Raw genomic sequence first — 22,107 nt, 5'->3', positions numbered from 1 at the left:
CAAGGTAGCAAACAGCCAGGGTGCATGCACAAAACACAGGCTGGTACACACGAGCTTAGCTTAAGCATGCTGCTACATGGCAAGCCACAGAGCTCAACCAAGCAGCACATACAGTGGGGACTTATTGATCGACTTTGTAACACTGCATGCCGACAAAAAGTGTCCAACAACGATCGGCGTTTCTTTGAGTCATTAGCGCCTATTTCAGTATGGGTTGTGGGGAACCCTGTTACGATTCCTGCTGGTTGGCACTGCATCTCGCTACTCTCTTCCCTTGCACTAGATTCATCCTGAGCAAGCCGCCAGTGTACGACAACTTGTACGAGGACAGAGACCTCACTGAGCGGCAGCGGGCCGAGAAACAGAAGACGGTGGAGCAGGCCTGGAGGCAGGAGTGGCTTGCCAAGGTGGACTTTGACAAGTGGGTGCCCCTCTGTCAACTCTCAACTTCTCAACTCTGCACAGAAATTCTGTTGCACGATCATGGTAGAGGTGCAGTTTTATTGGCACACGGTCATCCTCACACTACATCATTTTTGCGCTGACAAAGTCAGTCCCCCTCTCTGCTGTGCATGTCAACTCTGCGCAGCAATTCTGCTGAACCAGCATGGTAGAAATCCAGCAAGTTTAGTTACTCTCGAGGCCTGTGTGCATTTTGTCCTGATTGTCGGCACCGCTGAAAAGCAGCAAAACTTGAAAGGCATACAGCCACCCTCACATTTAGCATATTGTCACAAAGCCATAGATGACGCAGTTGTCTTGAAGGGAAACCAAGTTTATTGGAGTGAACTTGAGCTCCCCTGACAACTCAAAGAATACACAAGTGGCGAAGCAGCAGTCAACAGAGTGACGCGCGCAGGTGAGTGTTGGCAAATCGAATGCCGCGGCGTCTGCTCTGCAGGTATTTGTCTTTCTGTGCGGGTGTTTCTCAAACCGTCAAATTGCATTGAGAACACTGTAGATAAAAGAAGACTACTCTAGGCTTGTGGCATCAGGGCAAAACATTCTCCCTATCAAATGAGATAATCCGTGCGGCATCAGAAAGAAGAAATGGAACAAGCGCTTCACTTGGGACACAGATAACACCGTTCAGCGCAGCCGGGTGGTAAAGGCAAAAACATAAATAAACAAATCCAATGCATGGTTTGCAGCAATATCTGCACCATCACAGTGTACTGTGCAGCCATGAGTGTTTCCGTGGTTGCCACAGCTAGCTACCGGTTTTTCTAATTGCATCAGAAAAATGCTGATGGCAATCAATAATAGCTAAAGGAGTAATTGATTTAGTTTCATCGACATGTGCCATGAATGCGCCACATGTTGTAACCATTTTATTTGTCATCATTCAACAACAAATCATTGACGATCAATCACTGCCCACCAAGCCACGTGCAAAGTGGGGTCTGCCTGGCACGAATACCACACGTCTTGTGAGTGATTGGCGACAGCAGCGAATCATGACCAACAGTTGTTCATATAACAGTCAATGGACAGCAACATTTTCGCATGTTATGAAAGTGCAGTGCTTTAGCAAAGCTATTCTTTGGATTTTGGTATGTTTACTGCCAGGAAAAAATAATAGTACTAGCTCCTTTAATGCATCCAAGGGGCAACATTATTTAATTAGGACTCCAATTCTCAATCCAAAACAGACACAGGCTTTAGATTAAGGGCTGGAGTCCTGGTCTAATGCACACATTTGCCGAATGTATGCGTGCTCGTTATTCTTGAGCCTAGTTGTCTGTGTGCTGTACATTGCCCTTTTGTGTGGTGTACGTCGCTGAAACAAACGTAACAGCCTGCACAGCACTGACTGTCGGAGATGCGAACACAAGGCAGATTGTCAAAGTAAATTTCGAGTTGCATGAGGAGAATTGTCCTCAGAAATAATACTTTGAATCTAGGAACCTTATTTCAGTCGAGTTTATTGCCAACCATTTGTCGTTTCGCTGTCATGATATCTTGTAATTTTGTATATACCCAAGTGCTGTATGTTCAAAAAAATTACTTTTTATCTGTTCACATTTTACTGCATACAACCTGTTTTGTCAGCATTGACTTGTTTTGAAGCTTATGATGTTCCATATTTATATGCACTAAGTTTTACTGGTCTCTGTCAAATGTGCCATGGATAGGTTCAGGCGTGACAAGAATGGCATTACAGTCTAATCCCGCTACAACGAAGTCCGCTACAACGAAGTCCGCTTCAACGAAATTTCCGCTTCAACGAAATATTTCCAATTCCCCGTCAGCTAGCCATAGAAGTCAATGCAACAAAGTCCTCGCCTCAACGAACCATTTGTCTGGCTTGCTTTTGCTTCAACGAAACTTTTGATGATTTGGGCTGGGTTTGAACCATTATGGTACAATAAAATAAGCATAGCACGAGCTATCTGTAACTTTTTATACATTCAGGACGCTTAGTTTCACTGAAAACATGCGCGGTGCACCCACACTGCTACCCAAAACAAAAACAAACTCATAGGTGGACGGCATTGTTTGATGGTGATAACGATGCAGTGGGCCGTCTTTACATGAGGCGCAAGCCATGTTCGCCAAGCCGGAGCTGCGCGAATGTGCTCTGCTGCTGGTGCAGCACCGTCATGTATGTGTTGTGAGCAGCTGTCCTTGCAGTTTTGCTTCTAGAATTCTTCAAAGTCAAAAGCATAATGTTTTCGTGTTTAATCTTGAACCCGCGTCATCCTATCTTAGTCGCGAGCGCGCGGTCGCGATAAATGCGAGGGCGCGCGGCTTGCCTGCCCAGGTAAGTTGCTGCCGTGCCCATTTAGAGGATAATATAACGGCGTCGTTGCTGCCACAAGCGAGAGGGGGGCTTCCAACTGCCTAGCAGCTATCTGCAAGTAATCAGCTCGGTGGAAACGCGGCCTTGTTGTACAGCAATACGCTTTGCGCCTGCATTTCTGCACTTCTTCACCTCTCCCCTCCTCCTCAGTATTGCACTCTTTGCGTGCTGGTAAAAAAAAAAACAGATAACCATTGGTATGTTTGTTATCTGACTAAACACGACATTACTGCGCGTCACTCCTTTTTCTAAACATTGTATTATGGTGCCAGTGATGCGGAAATATCCTGGGCTTTTTTTCTTGCCCTTCCGTGGTGTGTCGGGGCAGATTTTGCCGGAACGAATTTTCGGTTCAACGAAATTTTTTGCATGTCCCGTCAATTTTTTTGTAGCGGGATTCGACTGTATTAGCTTAGAACAGGGTTTTTTTAGGGGCTAAGCACCCTAGAGGCTCGGTCTGTCGGCGTCTCATGTCGTCATCGTCATTCGTCGTCGTATTCTCACGTGATCACGGTACTAAAACACCGGGACACTCGTTTTCTAATGCCTCGCGCTAGAACGTTTCATCTCCATAGGCAAAAGTGCATACTAAAAGAACACACTGAGACACTTGTTTTTCATTCGTGCTTGCTTGCTTCTATTTCGTTCTGTACTCGCCTTAATTTTAAAATTCGCCGTTCTCCGTTTCGAAATTTCACTTCTCCTCCGTCCTTGTAATTGGGATGTCGCATATATCAGCGCACGCCGTGTGGTAAGAGAGAGACTTACAATCTTTGAATACACTTATACACTGCATGCTTTGTTTCTCCTCATGTTTCATGTTTGTTAAGATGGTCCTTTTTTTTTTAATCATTTGGACTTCAACAGACAATTTTATCTTTGGGGCATTGAAGTGTCTTTTTACAAAGTGCCGTAAGCGCGTGTTTAATACTTTCAGTGCAGCACGTCTTGTAGTTGTGTACATGTTTTATGGCATCACCTGTTGACAGAAGACTTGCGTTGGTTTTGTTGTGCTCGCTTTAGAGCCCAGTGGCCGGTCGCTGTGATGCCCTGGCGTGCTGCATGAGACAGGTGATGGAAAGATAAAGGGTTACTATGGCAGCATGTTGTTGGTAACCCCCCGAGTGTCAAAGGGAGGACAAGGTTTCAACCAGGAAGTCTGGCATTGATGTTACTATTCCAGTGTGATCCCGGGAGTTCTTGCAAAGGAGGAAGTTTACTTGTGGTTGGGTGCATTTTTGTGATCTTTCTGTTCATCTGAGGCTGATCACACGAAGGTCATGCAACTTTTAGTTCCAGCGAACTCATTTGTAGTATCAGGTACTGTAGATGCAGGGGTTTCATTTTCCAACTTTGCTTTTTTTCGTTATTGCTGGCTGCCCCTTAAAAGTTGCCCTGCCATTCTTTTTTACTCTTTCAGCCTCACACTGGACCAGCGTTGGCTCTGCGAGTGTCGGCTAAAGCTCCTGGTCTACCTGGACAGACTGACCATGTATGAGGTGCGCATTTGAAGGCATACTAATGAGCACAACATCACTAGTAGGCTGCAAGCAGTAGAGTTCTATTCTGGTGGTGTTAGGAGCAGCGGGTGGTTAATATGTTCTGGCTTTTTGTATGTGCATGTTTAATTGAAGTGTTCATTTTAAGTAGCATTCATTGTTTTTTAGGCCCCTGCATAAAACAGAAAACAGAAAAAGGTGGGCAGGGCTACTTTTCCAAGCTTACAATCTACTCATGCGAGGAGGATAACTATATTCATTGTAATTCACCAAATGAACTTCAAACTTTCAACACTGATGTTTCATTGACCATTAAAGGGTTCCTTTAAGCACTTGTGCTCCTGACTGAAAAGCTTTGGTTGTACTGCCTCCATAGTCGCCTCCTGTGTCCTGGCCTTTGTGTTAGAGGTTGGATGAAACAGGCTGCTCTCTCTTTTTGCTGCAGCTGTTTAACTCTTTCGTTACGGCGGAAAAATGTCCGATTTTGAGTGCTTTCACAAAATTTTTTTTTCTTTGGGAAACTGGTCGCATTTAGCATTGTTACACGTGAAATTTCCCTTTCTTTTTGAAATTTTCCCTTTCAAATGCATAACAGCAGCTTTGTGAGAGCTACAATTATTCAAAGCTTAGTTGTCAAATAAACAGAAAAAATGCACAATACAGTATAGACACAACAGGAATAGGCGATTATTCTAAGCCAGAAAATTATTTCAGGAAGTCTGAAATATACAAGTTGTTCCTAGGTTTCTTAGCTATCATTCAATATATACATCGATCTTGTACGTCATGTTTTGGAGGCCCGTAATTATAGCGGCTGTGACGGCTGCGCCATTCAGCGAAGCAGTCACGCGACGGCAGGAAGCAACCCTGTAAACATTGCTAGTGGAGCATTGCAACGTTTGTTCTGCCTTGTGCCTTTGTTTTTCATAGATCTTGCTGTTCCTTCTCTTCTTCATCCTTTTCGGCTGGTGTTGTACAGGATCCAGAGGCGAAAAGGGGGTGTGTGTGTGTACTCAAATATCTTCTGCATTGTAGTTAGAATCTGATGATCTCACGTCATTGCGGGAGTCATCACTGCTGCTGGGATCAGAAAATTCAGCAGCAGCAGCTGCTAAAGTCCCTGTGAGGGTAGGCAGCCTTTGCGGAGCGCAGCGTGAAGTGCACACCAGTCTCGCCCAAGTCGTAGCTACCTTCGGTTCAAATTTCTCTCACATCGCGGCCTTCTCATGTGGAATGTTAACAAACGGAACAAACTGCTGAAAAATGAGTTTCCAGTGAATGCTCCAGATGGTGGTAGTTGTCTGCAAGGTGCTGTTTTGAGTTTTTTGCGGGAGGTTTGAAATCATCGGAAACTCCGTGTCCGATTGCCTATGGCACTGTAATGAAAGAGAGTTATCCAGAATTGTGTAGCTCAAGGGCATGCAAATGTGATGCAGAGGGAGGAGGAGGATATGCCCTGGCCTCAACCAGAGGCACAGTAGTTACCAGCAAGCCAGGGCACTCTGTGCAGGCATGCACAGATATATTTTTACTAATATCTGAACGCATGCAGTTTCCCACTCCCTTCTTCTACTCCTCCCCCTCGCATTTACAGCTCCTACCTACAGCTTGTGTCTTGCTGGCTGGCCATTTGAGCAGCGGAAACAGCCACAGCCTTCTTTCTCCCGACAGATCCAGGAAGGGCTGGCGCTATCCCCCGAGAAGTTTGAAGCGTCTTTCTTCGAGGGCTTCCGGTGCCAGCCGCCGCTCGAGGCGGCCCTCTCCTTTGCCCAGGAAGGCAACGCCACGGCCGTGTCCACCCTGTTCACCTATGCTGGGCCAGCCACCCTGCCCCACTGGCTCACCGTGCTCAGCAACTTCCCCGAGACCCTGCCCCCGTCGCAGTACGCCAGCTGCCTGCCAGAGGCCAGGTGGGCACGGCAGTTGCTTGTTTTTCGCCCAGTACTTCTTGTTGTACGCTGCTCGTGTCCAATGAGGATCCGCTCTGCTCGTGTTTTTCAGCTGTAGCAGGTGACTGAACTGCCTGTAATGTTTGCACTTCTAACGATGGAGCTAGGCTAAAACACAACTGGAATTTAGCAGGGAAGAGACAGTTTAATTTGGGTGTCCTCGTCTCACTGTCTCAGCACAAGTGCAACCTGTGTTATGACAGTAGGGCTACCAGAAATGTCTAAGTGAAAGGGCTGAAGAGACCAAAATTCTGCAAAGATGGGGCGTGCAAGTGCTGAGGCATAAGTGTAAACTCTTATGGTACGTATACAGTAAAAAACTCGTTAGTTTGACTTGCAGGGGACCCCACACAGTTCGAATTAATGAAAGTTCAAAATAACGAAAGGGAAGAGCGAAAGCTGTACAGTGCGATTAGCAGAAGTAGAGCATGTCAGCAATTAATTTGCTTGACAAAGTCCGTGACTGAAGCATGCCTGTTATCTTTGAATGCAGAAGCCAGCACCTTTTTTTCTCTAACGGGCGAATGTACAGGAAGGCCTCCTTTTCACAAATAGTACTGCAAGACTGGAAAAGGGATGGGTGGCATTCCATCCGGTCAGTACTTCCGAGCAATGGCCGCACTGGCACTTCGTCCACCTCCTTCTCGTGATTTTTTCCAGCGACAGGTCCTAGAGGGTATGGGGCGTAAGTGATACCACTTACTCCGTCTACCCTGAACTCAGTAGTGATGCCAATGCCACTTACACCCCATACCCTGAAATCATCTAGAAACTTCTAGCAAAAAGGTCCGCCATGGATTATTTAGATTGCTTTTGCCCGATTTAACTTTTCTCTCCATTCTTCTTTCTTTTCCGGAGCAGACACAGCCTCGCGTATTGGCAGCGGGCGCATTTCTCTAGCCGTGGGCCAGGCCCCAAGCTGCCGGTTTGGTGGCGCGTAGTTCGAATTATTTGTTTCCGAACCTACCCACGCTCAAATTAACAGGCTTTATGATACATAGACTTGTATGGGAGCTCAGCCGAACCAAATCTAACAGTTCGAATTATCCATAAATTCGAATGATTAAAGTTTGAATTAACGAGCTTTCACTGTATCAATTTAAGGCAGAGTAAATGCAATCACCCCTCTCAAAGTCAGTACAAACAGTTGAGATGCCTCCAGCCTCAGTGTAATTCTACCGCAAGACAGGTGATTTGAAGAAACAGCATGCTTCTGTAAATGGGTGTGTGCATGATTTATGGCTTTCGCCGTATAGGGGGTGTTCCGATAATAAACGAGCATCTTCAAAAAAATTTACTGCGCTAACTGCTTCATTGTTGGCATTTAAGCTTTATGCAAAGGCTGCATTTGTGGTCCATTTTGCGTAACATTAAGAACAGTCGTGACTCTTACCTACTCATTCAGAAAACGAATAAAAACGAATTTCGCCAAGGAGAGCCAGTGACCATCTATGAGAGAGCGGGTGACCATATGGGCAGGGTCATGATGGCCAGTGGGTCTCATTGGTGAAAATAGATCAGGAAATGCATCCTTCGTATAAAGTTTGAGCACAAACAATGAAGTAGTTTGCTCAGAAAATTATTTTTAAACATGCTCAGTTATTGCCATAGCACCATGGATTTTAGATCCAATATTTGTTTGGAGCAGGCATCCCATGCCCAAATGGCACTCAGGTGCTGGTGCTAATCCTCAGCCCAGTCAAAGAGCGATTCTATTTTTTTGCATAGAAAAAAATGGCTTAAACCTGAACAGTCTGACCAAGTAAATTTACAGTCTCTCGCATTGTTTTCTTAGTGCAGTTTGTGGTTTCTTTTTTCAGAGTCACAGGAGAAGGCACGCGTGAAGTTGTGCCCTGGAAACTGGAAGAACTCAGGGAGAGGGACTGGTGCGAAGAAAAGTTGCAGGAGTAAGGGCCACTGCCTGGGGATGCACATCACTTCTTTTGAGCATTATTCCTTGACGATTGTGGTCTCCACAACTTATTGGTTACAAATTGTTTTCTGTTCCTTCATCCAGGGCCCCCATGGTGGCTGTGTGGGATTCGTTCAACAAGGACTTTTACGACGACAATCCTCAGCTGCAAAAGTGGTGGTGAGTGGTCCCACATTATCGTGTATTGGGGAGACGAAGAACAACCCTTGACTTACGAGGAACGAAGAGGGAGCTGTGTTGTACACTGCGATCTGGTGAAGCTGTGAACTATGAACGAATTGTTTATTTTTTATGCCGGTTGTGGTAAACTTTTCGACAAATTTTTCTCTCCTTGTAAGCCAGAAGCATTCCATTTACTCCAATATTATCAGCCACATCTATTAGCTGCGCTTCTGGCAATTCCAGCAGGCAGTTTTTCTTCTTAATGGGTATAAAGGTAATCTTGGGAACCTGCCTCAAGCTACGTGAGCTACGTCCGGCTTGCTCTGAGCTAAAACGTGGCTGTTTGAAATTTGTGGCTTTTAACCTTGCAGGCTTTTTTTGGGGACCAGAAGCATTCTGTTAGGAAAATTATGCATCAAAGCATACTGCATTTTTTTTTATTTACCCTCAGGACCAGACGGCATTACAAAGGGGAGTGGTTACAATTTTACGATGCAAAAAATAAAAAAGCTGTCAGTTATAATACAAACGCAAATAATGCAATCAGTTTGTTATGTGATAAATTCAGATAAATAAAAAAATCAGGTAAATAACAAAAGCAATGAGACACTAATACAAACGCAAATAAAGCAATCAGTTTGTTGTGTAAAGTTAAATTCACCTTATTATACAATGTTAGGAAGGGCATTGTGAAAAAAATGGTGAAAGGATGTTGAAAATATGTTGAACTACCAAGGGTCAAGAATGCCCTGGCAGTTTTTCACTTCGGGCAGTTGAAGCCACGGTGTACAGCATTTTGGAGAGTCTGTGCTTTGTGCAAGTGTTCAGCAGTGTGAGAACTAAGACTGAGAGTATTCCGTGATACAGAACAGCAATAGCAAGGTCTGAGCTATGCTGTCTTCCTTACAGCATGAGTCTGGTTTGAAATTACTCTTTTTCTTTCTTTCTTTACAGGACGGAAAAGCTGACCTGTGAAATGCTGACGCAGTGGTATTCTGAGCGAGCCCACGAGATTGAGGAGATGAGCTCACTTGTGGAGAATGCTCTGGATCTGATCAAGATTGCCTGCCTGAGCAACGTCGAGGTTACTTCTCTTCTTTAGAAAGCTATTCAAGTGTATTCGGTTCCAACCAGCCTTTCAGCAATGACATCATTGCTTACCTTTATTAAAGCCTGTCTTCTTCTTTTTTTTTTTTTTTTTTTCATCTTTAACGTAGTAGGATCAAAGAGTATGCACTCAGTGCCTAAATTTTGGAATAGTTCTAGATTGCGGCAAAAAATGCTGTCGATTAGAGTTCGCAGGAAATGTAATGGATACTAAGCATTGAAAATGCAGCCTATGTGTTCGCACAATTGAAGTGATCTTCTGCCTGGAAGTTAGTAGACTGTATACCTTCTTCGTAAAATATTTGGGCCAAGCCTTGAACAGTGATCTCACCTGGAAGTTTCATCTAAGTTATGTTTATCAAAAGCTGCCTGTATGGTTAGTAAGCGATGAACCTAATAATGGCGTGTTCAGGGTCAGTCCAAACGCTCGAATGCTAGTGTATAAGCTTTGTGGCAGTCAATAATTATCACTGTGTTTAACGTAACTGACAACGAAAACCTGCTACTCCAGGATCAGCCTCCTAGCTGCTGGTAATGCACGGTGAGCGTTTCTGACTGTACAGGACTTGACAATTTGAACCAGGCCATAGTTACCACTTCCGTCTTCACTCTATAGGTGGTATTCATTGAAAAGTTTAGCTGTCAGTTTCTTCACTTGGGAACAGTGGAAACGGCCACGGACATGGCCGCTGCACCACGGACATGGTGCGGCTTATGCCACTGCACCCGCACGGCAGAGAGAAAAAAAACACCGGCGTGCGTCACCCGCTCCGCTTCAACCCGATTCTCAACGGTGGTGTCAACAGAGATGTTATTAATAGCACTCACATTGGAGTTGAGGCATTACTTTGCATTCGGTGGGGTAGAGTTTGGAACGTCCAACACGAATCGTGTGCTTAGCATGGACAAGTACTGCCGTCCCGCAGAGCCCCACTTTACCAGCAACAGCGCACTCACATGGTTGCCTGCATGCGTGCCTTGCCAGTGAATACAACCTATATTATCAGCGGGATACAAAAAGAACTTTTATTTGCAGCCCTCTCTTCACCCTGCAGTACTGCTTCCATACTTTCAGAGGTCCCATTTTTGTACACCAGCACAGTGACACCACCTTCTGCCAGGGGTGTACAAGACAAATTGCACTTATGCCACAATCTATAAGATATAGTAGAAGCTGGTCAAAGGGGGGGGGGGGGGGGGGGGGTTACCTTCTTTCTGTCTTCTAAAGGCTGCTAACCGCTCCTCCTTGCCTGCTGCAGGGGTTGGGCACGCTGTATGGAGACCTTCTCACCCTGGAGACACTGGTGTACGAGTGCCGGATCAGCCGACCCCTGACCCTTGTCCAGCTGGAGCAGATGTCGGACAGCGAGAAGATCCGGCTCCTGATGAGCATGGCAAGTGCTGGAGAAAGAGGGGGTGGGGCTGTGCCTTTCGTGCTCCATCGATGGCTGATAGTTTTCTTGAGCGACCAGATTAATGCACACGGCTGTATTGAAATGTTGCTCAGCAAAAGGACAAACTTGGAGCTTGCTGTCAAGAGCCACATGATTTGCCTGTTTCATTGGCAGCGTTTACCATCTGTCCCCCACTTCTACGCATGCCTTCCGTTGTGGCATGCGTTAGCACCTTTTCTGAGCCTTGATGAAAGTGGCATCAATGTTGTGAAGGAAGGACTTATTGGCCTGAAGGAGGTTGCTGTTAGTCTGCAGTTCTCTACCAAAAATATATTACTGCGAGCTGACAGTTGCACTCGTTATTGGCCGTAAATAAGCAGCAACCATTGCTTAATACTATTACCCATTGTGCACCAAGTGCTGGCATCTCATTCAAGCCGCAGTGTGTAATTATCATTGCTGCTTTTGGGATAGCAGTTTTGGGGAAATCCTGTAAAATCCGCCATCAGAGTGGCTGGCATAACAAAATCTAGGCATCAGGTTCAGAAAAACTTCTTATCAGCAAAACACTGCCATGTCTGCCAGTACCATGGTCATTTGCATAATTATTGCACTCTTCTACTCTCTAAAATCTTTTGCACCACATTTTCTTGACCTGCAATTCCAACTTTGCACCCCCTTGCAAAACCAGGAACCAGTTTTATTACTTATTGCACAAAGCTCACACCTCTGGGGCCAGATGAAGTCGTGGCTGCTAATTCAGAGTTAAAGATGGGTTAGAAACAAGAAAGAAAACAAGTTGTAACCAGACAGTTACTGTATAAGAAGTTCCACTGTGGATTACAGACTACTCTAAACTAGGAAGAGAATACTCTTATAATATCTGGAGGCTTCCTATGTGTGGAGTTGTCTACCCTCGGTTGCCGTAAGTGCCCGCACTATGGTCGTTCAAAAATTAAACCTTGCACAACACCGTCTTGATTAACAAGCTTGCACACAAAGCGATTGTCATGCTATAGCCAGGTTTGGTGTTTTTATTAGTCACTGGCTGTGATAACAGCAACTGTCAAAAACAGCAACCATCAGGAAAAGTAATATCTACCAGCTAGACTGTGCAAAGGCCTGTTAATCGAGTCATCATTGCATCGTGTTGCTGCATCAAAGGGCGTCAGACTATGGACATTGTACCCCCAGAAACACACAAGCCACACAAGAGGTAAGGACGAGAGAGCAGTTGGGTTTAATTAAGCAAAACTACATGGTGGCATTTCGTAAGACATGACTTTTGCTTCTATTGCGTGTGGGTTAAGAAAATTCAAAATTCAAATGGCTAATGTAGGAGTATGTTCACCATGCAATTAAACGTGCCATCTACTTTGATGAATACGAGGCAGATATAGCGGTAGCAAAAAAAAAATTCACCATTGTAATGAGAGCTGTCGATGAAATTTAATGCAGCATGACTTCAACAGCTGATTTTAAGCTCAAAAAAGGTATTTTCTCGAGTGACCTACCACCTTGTGGCTTGTTTTTGCAGCCCAGTGTATATATGAGGCTATGGCTATTCAAACAAGACCCCTGTCCATGCTAACAAAAAAAACATGCGCGCATGTGCAGTGCTGCTGGAAATACGTAAATGCTGCTTCCTGATCGGAATGTAGAGAGAAAGCTGAACCTGGTGTCCCCTCAGAAAGCATTGCTTCCTGTTACTTTACTTTGTGGCTGGGAAACCATCTCGAAATGAAATGTTATGCCCTTAGGGTGCCACTAGCAAAAGTTTGTTCTGCTCAGTGCTATGTTTTTTATCTCTATACCTCTGCCCTTTCCAGAATCACTGGGTGTAAGTACAGGGGCAGCACGTGTGAGCCGTTCGCCTGCCCACTGGCAGGAACTCCATTTTTACTGCCATTATATCCTGCCCTAGTTATGTTATTAGGGTGCAGTCTCATGCACCAACAAAATCCTCCCTGCTGCCTGTGACTTTTCTGTGTGACTGCTCATCCTCAAGCCTTACGGACTCTTGACAGAGTCGATCTCATGTTTTGGGGCAATCCACTGGCAGTCCACAAATGGGGAAATCCACTAGGGCAATCCTTTGCACGTGGCTGGCATGTCTACGGTGCCGAAGTGGAGGGCAGGCATGACAAAGGCAACCGACAGGAGTATGCAATGGGGTTTTTTTAATGTTCTGTCCCTGTAGTCCAGCTGATCCACCGGGCTCAGGCGGGCTCACCCTCAAGGTGCGTCGCTCTGAAAGGGAAAAGAAGGCATTACCTTGCGGCTGCACCTTACGCCGCTCGCATCTCGACTCTCCCGGCGCGTGCGAGATGTTCTTTTCCTGCCCGGCCGTCTGGCTTGTGCCGCCGTCACCTTGTTCTCCCCCATGCTCGATTGGGCAGTCAGGTTTCATTTGGAGCGTGTCGTGGAGATGATGAACGTGCCTCCGGGCAAAGAGACGATAAAGGCCGTATTTAACACTGCTTAGCTTTCTCATGCTCACTTTTGTTTGTTTGTCTTCCCCCCACAGAGCACGGACAGCAAGTTCGTCCTGTGCGTGCATGACTGGCTGCTGCCGTTTGTGAATCGATGTGAGCGGGCTTTGCCTGGCAGCCGCCGTCACCTCCTCGGGGAGTTCCTCTCCGAGAAGGCCAAGGAAGACCTGGCACCCTGTGTGCAGGTCTTCGAGCACTCCAACCTCGAGGTATTTAGGCCTCGCCACTCATGGAAGGGCTAACTGCAATGTAGTGGAAGTGGCTAGGCCGTAGTCCCCAGAAATTTTGGCTGTCTGCTGTACGGGCCAGTTTTTCATTACAACGCTGTGTCGCCACAGTGAAGAAAACGTGTGAAAAACAGCTTCCACAGTGCCCTGTCAGCGCATTCACTGCAATTACCATTGGGGCATTTCTAAGAATTAAACTGCTGTTTTAATAACTTGTTATTGTAAGATTACTTTTTCGCTTGCTTTTCTTTCCTGGATATTTTTTTTTTTAATCAAAAGAGAAAAATAAGTGCCGTCTGTTTGCACGCCGCTTTTAGCTGGGGTCGTCTGCACTCTGCAGTGAGCAGACGATCAGAGGCATGCACAGTACTGTTTATGGTTCTGAAATTCCTAAATAAAATTAGATGCAACGAAACAATTATGTCAATGAAAGATATCACTACAATTTGGTGCATAGAAAGATATCTCAGTAGCAGAAAAAATTTGGCCGCCTTTGCAATTGAGATGTGAAGACAGGAAACAGCGGAAACAGTCTTCACTAGCTTTCACTTGGCTTTTCTTGGGCTTGCCCCTTTCTTAAAAGGGACCATGCAGATAAAATGCAAGTTTGGTTCATTATTCAAAAGATTGCCTCGTTAGAATAACACCGACACCACTTTTAGCGCAAACTTCACTCCAATAAGCTATATAATTGGGAAAAAGAGGATGGCCGTGCACAAAAACCTTATTATGGGCAGCTGTGCGATTGACTGCAGCTGACAAAATCCAGTGCAAATTAAACAGGGGTTTTAAGCTTGCAAAACAAGCTATTTCCGCTTAAATTTAATGCAAATTCTATTTATAGCCATAAGATAGGTTGGTTAAACAGTGGATGTTACGAACGAACACGCAGACATAGAAGCACCAGTGTGTACTGCGTGCACTGTGCCGGTTATAGCTACACAGCTGTTTGGTGCGTTGACCTTGCACTGGCCAACTGGGATAAGCGACAGTGTCTTCTGTGATACTGTTTGTCGAGCATACCCAATGTTTCACGAGACATGATGATGATGATGATGATGGTTGTGAATTTCTCCCATCTCTCTTCGAAGGATCCCGACAGGATACTGCAAGACGCCCACGAACTTACTGAACTGGCCTTGGCGTGCATCCGCAGCTGTCAAAGGTTGGTATGAGGCGGGCTGGCCATCTTGTCATTTTGTTTTTTCCTGCTTTATTGTAGAACACAGGATAAACCCCTTTGGGGAAAAATCTGTCTCTTTTTATGGCTGAAAGCTTGATGTCACAGCTGTTGTGGACTCTACACCTTTTCACAGAGAGGACCAGCTGGACCACATTGTGCGGATCGTCAAGTGCATTCCACAGCGGGGAGCAGTGTGAGTGGTTTGTCTCCATGAAGCTTCTGACTACTCTTTCCTTGTGCCTAGCCGAGCAGTAGTTATCATAATGAGAGCAAGAAATTAGGCTTACCAGGCTAGCAACCATTGGCTGGTAGTTCCTGCATGCATTTGCGAGTTTCCACTCTTGTGAAATACAGTGTAGACCATTTATAACGTAATCGCTTATAGTGCGGGGCCGGATATGGCGTAGGTTTTTGTGACCACCGGCTACCCTCCCATAGAACTCAATGCATAACCATACCGCTTTAAACACGGTTGCCTGAAGCTTAATACCGTTTATAGTGCCGTTTGCTGGCGGGTCTGCTGATCGACCAGTGAAGCTGGGGCATTGTTTTAGGGTCACAAGAAGGAGAAAAGATGGAATCAGCCATCCGATGCAGTGCACGCTCCTTGCTCTCCTCTAACTTAGACGCAGAAAAGAAACAGGCGGGCGCCCTTTAGTTTGCGTGTTTAGTTTGCACTCACGTGATAATCACAGGTGCTGTTGCCCTTACTCTTGGCCATAGCCTCCTGTATAACGCCTTTGTGCCTGCTCAGTGCCGTTCTCTCTGGTGGCGCCCTATTCCCAGGTTCTCCTGTGTTGGCAAAGGCATGGTCAACATTTGTCTGCCCACCTGGCAAAAATGGGTTGTTTAAAAAAAAAGTTGTCAAGGCCCTTTGCAAACGCGAAAACGTGTTGTATGAAGGGGGCTCTGGCTCTAGTATGTAGAAAGGAAGTAATGAAAAAAAGCACTGACGGGCAACTCCTGTTCGAACAAAAAAAAGATATAAAAAGTAACGAGGCCAGAAATAAAATGAACTAGTAAGTGGCTAGGGTGATGCTAGACCTTGACAGTGGTAATTACGAAAGAGGCAGTCTTCCTCGAGCTACCTTGTTCGTTCGTAAATAATTTAATGCGGAAAATTTTTTTTCTGCGGGTCACTCGATTCATCCAGAAATGTTACGGGCGAGTTCAGTAGTGGGTTTGTGACCCACTGGGAATTGATCGGTTATTCAGTATGTGATTGGTGATAGAAGAATGAGTGTAGCAGAGAGAAGTAGAGAGAAAAACGAGCTAAGTGCATGCTGAGTGTTTATCCTAAGCTTATATAGGAGCCCTTAAATGCTGAGCTGAAGCTTGAATTCATCGTTCTTTAGCAGCAGCCCGGCATCAATTATCACTAAACACTTAATCAAGCATCATCATTTCTGACTTATCGACTCTTATAGAGCGAGGGAAAAGTCAGCTGGCTCTAATCGCAGTGACAACCGTGAGGACATGTATACATTTTGTTGTGAAGCTTCTGTAGTGAAACCAAAACAGCGGGCGTGCTGGCAGGAACAGTATACTAAACACCGTTCAGTAATTCTGCGACGCCACGTATAGAGCTTCGGTCTTTAATATTGGCTTGCGAAGTCCGAGCTCGCCGTTTTGCGAGCTCGGACAGGTGGCGGTGAAGGTGCCTGGTGCGGACGAGCCGCGATCCCTCGCGTTCCCTACACTCTATCCTCCATCTCCTTTCCGAGCCAAAAGAGCGATCCCCGAGAGAGACCCGCGAAACGTGCGCGTCGCGGTTATAAGGCGCCGAGGAGAGGCGGCAGGGCAGTTGGTAGCAGGAAGACGCCTTTGCGTAGCAGATGACGTGGAGGTGCATTTCAGTTCACCTCTGCTTGAAACAGCAGTTCGCATCGGCATAGCCATCAAAAAACCTGGGAACTTGGCGCCCCCACTGAATGGGCTGCTCCAATGGGTTTCGGGGCAATAGAGCGGGCACAGTCGGCTATACAGCGGGCCATGTCTTGGTGCACCTCGGAAGATAGTAAGCAACTCTCCCTCCTCCTTAACCCACGTGTGATAATTTATTTCTGTTAGGGCGGTGCGCAGATAAGCAACCGTCCTTTCCCTTTTCAAGCATCTGGAGAAAGCAAACCGTGACGCGGGGCGTTTCCACTGCCTGTATGTTGTGCTGATAACAACCGCCTTCGGCATCACGGATGCTAGGTGGGGTGAAAAAAGAAATCCAGCTCCTACAACATGCCAAAACTCTACCAACCATTCGCATTGTTTGGACGCCCAGCCTTGCCTCCCTCCCCGGAAGTGAGCCGGCTCATGCTGCTGCCCACGACATTTTATAGCAGGCATCCCCAACAGAGGCCTATGATCTACTCTAATCGCCTCCGCCAGCCACTCAGTTCCGAAAACATACACGGTCATCTTATACCATTATCACTGGGCCCATGCCCAGTGATAATGACCCATCGAAAATGCCCCAGAGAGGTTCGCGGCGTCCATGAGGGAGACGCCGCAATGGGTTCGACCCACCGACAAAGGCGACAACAGGCTCCGAAGGGCCAGGACGAACTAGGGAGTTTATTGGTCGAGTGGTGCAGCGCATAATAATGTCAAGACAGGGTTAAGAACTACACTGTACTGACGCGTGCCTCAAGGCCGGGCCTCAAGCGGGCCCGACGGCTGAGGCGACACGGGGGCTGCCGGTGAGGTTGGACTAGCCTACCTCGCGCGTCCGATTGGGGTCAGGGGCCCCGCTCCGGACAGGTGGCGGTGAAGGTGCCTGGTGCGGACGAGCCGCGATCCCTCGCGTTCCCTACACTCTATCCTCCATCTCCTTTCCGAGCCAAAAGAGCGATCCCCGAGAGAGACCCGCGAAACATGCGCGTCGCGGTTATAAGGCGCCAAGGAGAGGAGGCAGGTTCCCGGGTGAGGAGGAGCGGCAGCGGCGGCAGCGGCGGCAGCGGCGGCAGCGGCGGCAGCGGCGGCAGGGCAGTTGGTGCCCGCCGGCGCGTTGGCCCGCGAGGTGACGTCACGGCGGCGCGAGAAAGCGCGCTCGCTTGAAGGTCGCGCTCGCGGGAGGGGGAGAGGGGGATACAAAGGATCCCCACATGCATCACCACATAGTTCCCTTCGGGGAGATGGTGTAATTTTTTTCCTACAACTGCGCAACATGCAATACACCAAACACGACCTACCACCTTGTGTGGGAGTGCGTAAAACATCCCAACCCAATCCCATCACCCACATCGGAGCAGTGGGAGCATAGGCTGACCAGCTTCCAGCTCAAGGATCAGGAGTACCTGATCTCTTGGGCATGGGCTGCTGGGGGTCCTAAAAGCGGCCTGGACAGAAGCGACCTCCCAATCTCCTTTCCCCCCTCCTCTTCCTTTTGAAAAAGAGATAAATGTTATTTCTCCTCTCCCTTTTCTGTTCTTGTCACGTTGTCCCATAAATGTTATTCCTCCTCTTCCTCCTCTGTTCTTATCACATTGCCCCACCGGCCTAAGCCTGTGTTTTTCCCTCCCTGCAGCATCTCTTCTTCTAGACGCAAATGCACACGTGCTCCCTCAAAGTGCAAAGGAAGTTATAAGCCGTGCTCACGGTTTGTAAGACAGTGCAACAGCATACTGCTGAATCGCAGTGATTTAGTACAAAAACCGAAATGAACAACATGCAGAGACAGGGCAGCGTGCACTACTGATTTAATTCTTCGCAACACACACTATACTCAGTTACAACTCAAGAACGGCACCACCTCATGTAGTGCATCACTCCGCCAAAGCGCCGGACCCATGACGTCAGTGCGCGCACGTTTTGAAAGGGGTTTGCTATGAATGCGTGATATCGTCTGCCTTGCCTCACGCAGTTTGTTTGTCGTCACTGGAGTCGTTTGTAAGCATATTAAGTCCAAAAAATCACGGGAACGGCTCACGTCATATTCAAAATATTCCCAGTAACGCCCTACTTGCGCCTCGCGGAGAAACATCCGGCTACGGTGATAAGGCACAGCGGCAACTTCCGGTGCCGTTCTGAAGTTGTCACCGAGTATAATATCCAGAAAACTGTGTCTGGTACATAATCCGAATGATATGATTGTGATAGCAAGATGGTGGAAACCCATCCCAACTTCTATCCTCTCAGCTCCTCTGTGCATGCGCTAGCATCTTGACCTCGCTATCTGTGGGGGCCACTGGCGGTGTGAAAGCTTCCAAAATCTCCATTTTGATCTTTTCCTTTGTGCGGCCGATTACGCTTTTCTTAGCAAAATCTGGGATGTTGGGGCACTGACATCAATGATGGCAATGATCAGCAAACCTCTCTGGGGGTGTAATCTGCTTGCAGTTGTTCTTATGCTCTCTAAGTCTTGTATTGACACAACGGCCCAATTGTCCAATATAGCACTTTCTGCATGGCAATGGCAGATGATAGACTATCTCTTTTTTACATTCTTTGGAAACATCTGGAAGCTCATGTCTCTGCCAGCTATCTTTTTTGACCGATGTGCCACTTTATGAATGTACGATAGAACCCTACATTCACGGTAGAATCGCAGATTCACGGTAGAACCAAACGGTAGAGCCGCATAACCATGTGGCCGTCTTTTCTTCTTTGACTGCTTACCTTCCTCTGTCCTGTCCTTCTTCAACACTGTCTGTAACGCTTTTTCAGTTACTGCCGCTAAGAGAATGTCAGGAAACCTGCTTGCCCTTAACCTGTCTACTTGAACACTGAGACTGAACAGAATCTTGTGTGCACAAGATTTCCTGATACTCTGAATCGTATCTCATCAAGTCCTTGTCCCCTCTAGTCATGTATCCCCAGTATGTGTGGCTAGCACCTTCCAGTATCTAGAGGTCCAAAAATCTAATGATCGACTGTTCTGCCTACTCAAATGCAAATTTGGGCCTTTGAAATGCCTTGTTGAACAGCGGAACTATTTTTTCCTATCAACACTAGCCCTTCTGTGAAAGGGGAAACAAAGAAGGAAATCATCGACATAGCGAATCGCGCTGATTTCGTCCAGCACACCTAAATCATGTACAACCAACATGTATGTACAACCAGCAGCATGTACAACCAACTAGTCCCATTTATAGCCTTGCTGAGTGCAGCAGCGCCTGATGTGGAAAAAAAGCAGATGAAATAAAGAGAGTGCTTCTGTTTTTAAGTGCCGTTTATTTGAGTGATGGTAAACAAAGAATTACTGAAAGGTAGGTTGTGATGTGGTTGGATTCAAACATGTTTTGTTTATGGAGCAATACCGCTTATGGTGCGGATTACGTTATGAGCGGTCTACACTGTAGTTTTGTTGTAGCAACTGCTTGTTTTTTTAGTATTGACTGTTCAAGTTTTCAGGTGTTTGCTATTTGCTTTTCTACTTGGTCACTACTGACTCGAGTTTAAAAAAGTAAGGATGGTAGTTAGCATCGTCCCCTTTTTTTTTTTTTGAAGCAGAAACAAATAACCTAAGATCAGTAAAACTTTGTTATGATTTTTGAGCTTAGGGCAGATTTTGTGCGCAACTTTGCAAACTACGCTCTATATAACAAAGTGACTCCTGGGGACTGTGAAGTAAGGCCCTCTCTCGTTTTACACCCATTTATTTTTATGAACAATTTGTATTGTGGTCATTTGCTTCCTTGCAGTGGGGAAAGTGAAAACAAGGATCTAAGACGGCTACACGATGAGTTGGACACCCTAGAAAAATACATTGAGTAAGTCATTTTGTTTATTGATGACTGTTCGTGGTATTTTGTAATAACGAAAAAGGTTATTTGCTCAGCGTAAAAAAGTGCCGCTAAAACGTAGAAAATTTTTCTACAAACTTTGCCTTTTAGCTGGCTGCTGTTATTCCCTAACAGTGAGCTGTGCACAGTTCTTATGCATCTCGTTTGAATAAAAATCCTGGTTTCACTAGAAATTTTCTATTTCCCCCTGGTTTCACTGGGTCTTATCTAACTTTGTACTTGTAACAGTTTTCTCATAAAGGATTTGTTTCTATGCCCTTACAGAGTAGCGGAGTGTGTCCAGCGCTACGGGGCCAAGGTTTGTGTGAAGGCTCTTGCGGAGAGTGCAGATGATGCAGAAAAACTGGAGCTTTTCCTGAAGAAGATCACGTCGTCTGCCATAAAAAGGCGAGTGAATCGAACCCTGCCCTCCATTTCTGCTTATTGTCATTTGTGAACTGGAAAGCATTTTGTCTTTGCAGTAATAGTAAATGTACTTATGCCGCAAATTGTTTTGTTTGCAAGGAATGTATGTATATTTGGAGCCTTGTTTGATTAACGAGTTGCCCCCTTCGAGCAACATACGTATCAAGCTAGAACGATTTCTGCGTGTGCTTTAAAACGTTTTTAAAGTCACCCAGCTTTGTTTTACTACCTGTTCAAACTCCAATCTGTTACGATAGCACGATCTTTGGCTCATTGCTACAAGCACCTTTCTTATTAATGAAAAAAAAAAAAAAAAGTTCTTGCGGGCAACATGTAAAGACTGGACGCATATGTGCTATATTGGAAGCTCAGCAGTTATGCTGTACTTCATTATTAGAGCACTCTTAATTAAACAGTTCATTTACACTTTGGAATCGGGAATATCTTTTATTGTGTCGTTGCTTTCCCTTTAGGCTGCATTATTCTAATAGGGCTCCATTGTTACCAGAATTTGTTGCTCGTACTGTCATTATTCAGAGGTCAGATAGTGATGCACCATAGTTAGATCTATGCACACAAGAAGTAGTAGAATTGCATCATTCTTAAAAATAACAGGCTTTAAGAGGACAGTCTTTTTTCATTCTGTAGTAGCTGTATGAAATTATGCAACCCCTGCTGAAAATGCAACTGCATTGAGTATAAGTTGGAACTGCATATCTCTTCTTCAATCTTTCGGGTTCAGTAGTAGGGGTCGCACTTGAATGCAGTACAACTGCTTTTTATAATAAATGCATGTGGACTCACCACTGAAGCAGTGCTTTTCTGTCCTTTAGGTCTCCTCCCCTCTCTGAGAATGAATGGAGCACTTTTCTGGATGACATGCTGCAGTTTCAGAAGACCGTCTTTAAGAGCATGACACCATCCGACTGTGTGAAGGTAAATACTGGGGAAGTAGCGAAATGTATAAACACCTGAAGAACAGCGTGACTTCTTACGTGGTAACACGCAGTTTTTTTTAGTGTGGGCAGGACTTTACCTTGTGGCATCAAAGCAACTACGTTGTGCCATGGTACAATGCAAGTGAGAAAAAAAGATTCACCATTTATGGGGAATAACAAGAGTTAACAGCACTGATTAAAAAAGGGCATCCAGTTTTGAGTCGGGGTCGACGAGAGACTAGGTATCGCTGAAGTTTGGCCTGGGGTGGGCTTCGCT

At 46.0% G+C, this 22,107-nt stretch overlaps 1 protein-coding gene across 1 annotated transcript in view; it reads left to right on the top strand.

Moving 5' to 3' along the window:
• Positions 1–22,107, top strand: part of LOC144169619 (NBAS subunit of NRZ tethering complex-like) — an 89,930-nt gene that overhangs the window by 26,111 nt on the left and 41,712 nt on the right. The window contains exons 18-30 of the mRNA XM_077698872.1: positions 284–421; positions 4,224–4,302; positions 5,974–6,212; positions 8,072–8,158; positions 8,269–8,343; positions 9,301–9,430; positions 10,713–10,847; positions 13,375–13,548; positions 14,658–14,731; positions 14,883–14,942; positions 20,386–20,454; positions 20,752–20,874; positions 21,726–21,828. Coding sequence (XP_077554998.1) covers positions 284–421; positions 4,224–4,302; positions 5,974–6,212; positions 8,072–8,158; positions 8,269–8,343; positions 9,301–9,430; positions 10,713–10,847; positions 13,375–13,548; positions 14,658–14,731; positions 14,883–14,942; positions 20,386–20,454; positions 20,752–20,874; positions 21,726–21,828 — 1,486 coding nt within the window. The remainder of the gene's footprint in view (positions 1–283; positions 422–4,223; positions 4,303–5,973; positions 6,213–8,071; positions 8,159–8,268; positions 8,344–9,300; positions 9,431–10,712; positions 10,848–13,374; positions 13,549–14,657; positions 14,732–14,882; positions 14,943–20,385; positions 20,455–20,751; positions 20,875–21,725; positions 21,829–22,107) is intronic.

This window comes from Haemaphysalis longicornis, unplaced genomic scaffold (assembly GCF_048455015.1).
Source record: "Haemaphysalis longicornis isolate Haplotype H1 unplaced genomic scaffold, Haemaphysalis longicornis Haplotype H1 scaffold_2, whole genome shotgun sequence".
NCBI classification, from domain to species: domain Eukaryota; kingdom Metazoa; phylum Arthropoda; class Arachnida; order Ixodida; family Ixodidae; genus Haemaphysalis; species Haemaphysalis longicornis.
The sequence above is the reverse complement of the archived record's forward strand: the minus strand, read 5'-3'. Positions and strand labels throughout refer to the sequence as shown.